We start from the raw sequence: 4,556 nt of genomic DNA, 5'->3' as shown, positions 1-4,556 counted from the left end.
AGACCATCTCCAGCAGGAGGTGAAATTTCACCTCCTTCTCTCCTGCCACATCACTTTATTTAATTCAATAATCTTCATTTCCCTATCAACTCTACAGCAGGAGATTTTTCAGAAAGTTTTTTACTTTATTTGGGACCCACCATAAACCACTTCACTTCAACATATACCCCACCATATTTATTCATTCTTTTTCCTATTTCATATATATTACTATTTTATTATTATTATTATTAATATAACTCATATATTTATAATTATAATTTATTAATAATTCAATAAATAATATATAATATTTAAATATATATTATTAATTTAATTTTCAATAATATTTTTAAATTAACATAAAATAACACACGATTTTATTAAGCATACGGAAAACCAAACACACCCAAATTATTGAAAACATTAAAGAAAACACACACTAAATTGGTAAATCTAATCGGAGGTTGTCCCAAACTTCTGCCAAATGTGCTCGATGAGATCCTTCTTCAGCTGAATATGTTGGGTCTTATCTCGTAGTTCCGCTCTAGTCTGATTATCTGCCTCAGATCGGTGTTGAACATGGACTTGAAACTCCGGCAACACGTCTGTTTGAACATTGAAAGAGGCGCTAGAGCTAGCATTGTTCGACGGTTCAAAGTCGATATTTTCCCAGTTTCGCGAATACGTATCTCGTTCATCCTCTACTATCATGTTATGTAAAATAATGCACGCCCTCATTATTTTTCCTAAGACATCAAGATCCCACATTCTAGCTGGTTGGCGGACAATAGCGAAGCGTGCTTGGAGTACCCCGAATGCGCGTTCCACGTCCTTCCTGCATGATTCCTGTTGTTTGGCAAAAAATTGATGTTTGTTGCCTTGGGGCATTTGAATTGACTGCACGAAGACAGGCCACTTAGGGTAGATTCCGTCGGCAAGATAGTATGCAATATTGTACTCCCGCCCATTCACTGTGAAGTTTACCCGTGGAGCTTCACCAGACTCAATGTCGTCAAAAACCGGTGACCTATCTAGTACATTTATGTCATTCAAACTACCAGGAAGCCCTGAAAAAGCATGCCATATCCACAAATCATATGACGCAACTGCCTCGAGGATAACTGTTGTCGTCCCCTTGGTCCACTAGTAAACTACCCTTGCCAAGCCTTAGGACAATTTTTCCACTGCCAGTGCATGCAATCAATACTTCCAATCATCCCTGGGAATCCACGTTCCTGTCCAACTTGGAGCAACCTCTGCAAGTCTTCCACATTTGGTCGTCGTAAGTATTCATCTTGAAACAATGCTATTACCCCTTCGCAAAACTTGCGAGTACACTCGATAGCAGTGGATTCTCCTATCTTGACGTACTCATCACAAGCATCGGCTGCGACTCCATATGCGAGCATGCGTATGGCACCCGTACACTTCTGGATAGGCGTTAACCCAAGCTTGCCCGCATTATTGCGCCATTGTGTGAAGTAATCGTCGTAATTTGATATAGAGTCCACAATTCGTAGAAAGAGAGGCCTTTTCATTCGATACCTGCGTCGGAACTGGGCGTCAGTGTAAGTGCATGACTCGGCAAAGTAGTCGGCCATGAGTCTCTCATGCGCTGCATGATGATCTCTATGTATGGATTTCCTCTTACGTGGTTGTTCGCTTCTCCTTTGCAATTCTTCAAGAAGTTCTCGCTGCCTATCAAGTATTTTTTCTTCTATTTCCCATTGTTGTTGGAACTCTTCTAGACTAAACTCATTTAGGAAATGATCCATTGGATGCTATGATTTTTGAAATGTTGATAGGTATACTTATGATGTGCATCTGATCAGTTTATATAATGAAGGGTAGTTGTTCAAATAATTGAATTCACATGCAATTACAGAGACATGTGTCATAGGACATGCAACATCAGAGACATGTGTCGTAGGGCATGCAACATCAGAGACATGTGTCATAGGGCATGCATGTGCAGAGAGTTGTCAATTCATATTTTGTATTATTATGCAGGTGTAGTCATTTCATCCTTTGTATTTTTTGCAGTGAAAGGTCAATTCAACATTTGTTTGTTTTTGCAGTGAGTAGTAATTGTATCTTTTGTACTATTATGCAGTGAGAAGTCATTATCAATCGGTTTTATTGAAACATAAACAACAATTTTATTCAAACATAAACAACACTTTTATTAATACATTCAACAAACATAGGCACCCACACAACTCCAAAATTAAACAAACGGCACACAAAAACATCAGAAATTATATCTGGTTATCTGGTCTCATCAAAGTTATTGTCTCTATTTTAATTTATATCTGGTTATCTGGTCAATTGTTGAATCTGTTTCGTCCCAAGGTATTCATGTCATTATAAATTTCTTAGTTTAGGTCCACTCAGATGAGTCCTAATTCTATCAAAAGTCCACGTCACGTAGTGTAATCTGAGGTATACGAGGAGGCAGTGAAATGTTGAAACGGCTTTATACTTGATATCTCTTTGCATGAGAACGTCATACGCACGGTGTTGGGCATTCTGAAAGGAATCGCACCTCGCACTTCACTTGGACATGAACAGTTCTATTTTAATGTAAAACTCTCTATTTCTGGTGTGGAAGCTGTTGTCTGCACGCCTCCGATTATGAAATTATTATGGTTCCTAAACCCAAAAGGACAAAAAATAAAATCTGAAGTACACTTCAGATGCAAGCTCAAAACCCTGGACGTGGAGCTTTGAATAATGTTATATGTTGTGAATGTTGTCATGTAGATCGGCAGAAGAACACATCTAACATACTTGACAGCAGAATCTAGATGGTTGTCCAGTCCTAAAAAGACTCCAAAATTTTAATTTCCTCTGATTTTTTTTTTAAATAGTTGTTGTATGCTTGGCTTTAACAGAAGGTCTAAGAAAATCTATATAGGAGTAATTCTAGAGATGTAAGAAATATCTCAAAATGATACATGCGTTCATCATGATTCTCGACTAAGTTGTGGTGTTTATATAGCGAGACAGTATATGAAATTAGAGCTACTAAACTCAAGAGGAATTTAGTGAAGAATTGTTTCCGTTTCTTCGATGCAAAAAATTGTTCGTCAGCTTGCTTTACAAAGTGGAGAAATCAGTACGGTGAACAGAGTCTTTCATCAGAGCTGTTATGAAATAAACAATTTCTATTTATCTCACTGTCAACACTACGTAATTTAATTTGAAGAAGGATAACTTTCCATTGATCTATTTTTTCCAAAATAGTTAGTACAACACTAAAAGAATAATTCTTTTTTTAAGTAATGAAGAAGAAATAAAGAATAGCTCTTGAAACTGTGTAATCATCTCAAAGTGCTCTAAGATAGGAAAGTAAATGGAAATAGAACTAATATTGCAAAGTGATTATATATATATAGGGTGAGGTTCTAATAAAAACCTCCTTAGCCTAAAAACTAAAAACCATTATGGGTCATTGGATCTATCTCATCCAATGGTTGAGATTAGAGCTTATACTGTAGTGAATCCAGATTCAGTGATGGTAATAAACATAAAGGATAATATATATATATATATAAGGTGAGGTTCTGATAAAAACCTTCTTAGCCTAAAAACTAAAAACCATTATGGGTCATTGGATCTATCTCATCCAATGGTTGAGATTAGAGCTTATACTGTAGTGAATCCAGATTCAGTGATGGTAATAAATATATATATATAGGGAGAGGTTCTAATAAAAACCTCCTTAGCCTAAAAACTAAAAACCTTTATGGGTCATTGGATCTATCTCATCCAATGGTTGAGATTAGAGCTTATACTGTAGTGAATCCAGATTCAGTGATGGTAATAAATACCATTATTAAAGAGTGCAATAAATTTATCTACCATTAAAGAGTGTAATAAATACCATTATTCTTCAAAAAACAAACACCTCACATAACTGAATCTAGATTCACTGTAATAAATGTTATTATTCTTCAAAAAACAAACACCTCACATAACTGAATCTGGATTTATTGCAGTGAATCGAGATTCACTCATACATGTCTTTGTTTTTTCAACTGGAAATCCTTACCCTATATGAGTGAATCCAGATTCACTGGAGTGAATCCAGATTCACTGGAGTGAATCCAGATTCACTGGAGTGAATCCAGATTCACTGCAGTGAATCCAGATTCACTGGAGTGAATCCAGATTCAGTTATGTGAGGTGAAACTAGATTCGCTGGATTGAATCTGGATTCAATCCAGTGAATCTGGATTCATTGGTTGTTTGTTGCCCCTATTTATTGCACTTAGTATAATAATGACATTTATTGCACTCTTTAATGGTATTTAGTGCAATAAATAGGTTTTTAGTTTTTAGGCTAAGGAGGTTTTTATTAGAACCTCACCCTATATATATATATATATATATATATCATTGGTTGTTTGTTGCCCCTATTTATTGCACTTAGTATAATAATGACATTTATTGCACTCTTTAATGGTATTTAGTGCAATAAATAGGTTTTTAGTTTTTAGGCTAAGGAGGTTTTTATTAGAACCTCACCCTATATATATATATATATATATATATATATATATATATATATA

The 4,556-nt window shown here is 35.5% G+C and overlaps 1 protein-coding gene across 1 annotated transcript; it reads right to left on the bottom strand.

The window, feature by feature from the left end:
• Positions 1-344: 344 nt before the first annotated feature.
• Positions 345-1,757, bottom strand: LOC109828138. Its single transcript, XM_020395168.1, is given in 2 exon segments — positions 345-1,121; positions 1,124-1,757. Coding segments are annotated over 2 exon segments (1,320 nt in total). The 3' UTR covers positions 345-435.
• Between the last annotated feature and the right edge of the window lie 2,799 nt (positions 1,758-4,556).

The sequence above is a fragment of the Asparagus officinalis genome, unplaced genomic scaffold (genome assembly GCF_001876935.1).
Source record: "Asparagus officinalis unplaced genomic scaffold, Aspof.V1 AsparagusV1_Un757, whole genome shotgun sequence".
Classification (NCBI taxonomy): Eukaryota; Viridiplantae; Streptophyta; class Magnoliopsida; order Asparagales; family Asparagaceae; genus Asparagus; species Asparagus officinalis.
Note: the sequence above shows the minus strand (reverse complement) of the source record. Positions and strands in the feature narration are given on the sequence as shown.